This window comes from Phaethon lepturus, unplaced genomic scaffold (genome assembly GCF_000687285.1).
Source record: "Phaethon lepturus isolate BGI_N335 unplaced genomic scaffold, ASM68728v1 scaffold42866, whole genome shotgun sequence".
Taxonomy (NCBI): domain Eukaryota; kingdom Metazoa; phylum Chordata; class Aves; order Phaethontiformes; family Phaethontidae; genus Phaethon; species Phaethon lepturus.
In genome coordinates, this window is record NW_010549160.1 from 1 (window position 1) to 441 (window position 441).

At 65.1% G+C, this 441-nt stretch overlaps 1 protein-coding gene across 1 annotated transcript in view; it reads left to right on the forward strand.

Annotated features, from left to right (window-relative positions):
• Positions 1–5: 5 nt before the first annotated feature.
• The window catches only part of DDX54 (DEAD (Asp-Glu-Ala-Asp) box polypeptide 54), a gene marked incomplete at its 5' end in the record, with an annotated part of 5218 nt that continues 4782 nt past the window's right edge, over positions 6–441 (forward strand). Inside the window, 3 exon segments of the mRNA XM_010290180.1 lie at positions 6–104; positions 191–240; positions 347–388. Coding sequence (XP_010288482.1) covers positions 6–104; positions 191–240; positions 347–388 — 191 coding nt within the window.

Here is a 441-nt window from a genome sequence, read left to right on the forward strand (position 1 = left end):
CCAGTGTCGAGCCGCTGAGGGCGCCCGGCCAGGCCGGGGCGCGCGCCCTCATCCTCTCGCCCACCCGTGAGCTGGCCCTGCAGACCCTGAAGTTCACCAAGGAGGTATGGGGGACAACGGGGGGGAGCAGGGGCAACGGGGCCAAGGGATTTGGTTTTAACCCCCCCACAACATGTCTCTCACTCTGCAGCTGGGCAAGTTCACAGGCTTGAAGACAGCTCTGATCCTGGGAGGAGACAAGTAAGCTGTCCCCATGCCCCCCCAGTCCCCGCTTCCCTAAAGCCTCCCCAAAACCTGGCTGCCCTGTGCCGTCCGGCGTCGCCCCAGCCTCTCCCCTATCTTGCAGGATGGAGGACCAGTTCGCTGCCCTGCATGAGAATCCCGACATGTGAGTGGGCGCACGGGGAGGGGACCTGGTGGGGAAATGGTCCCCGAGAGCTG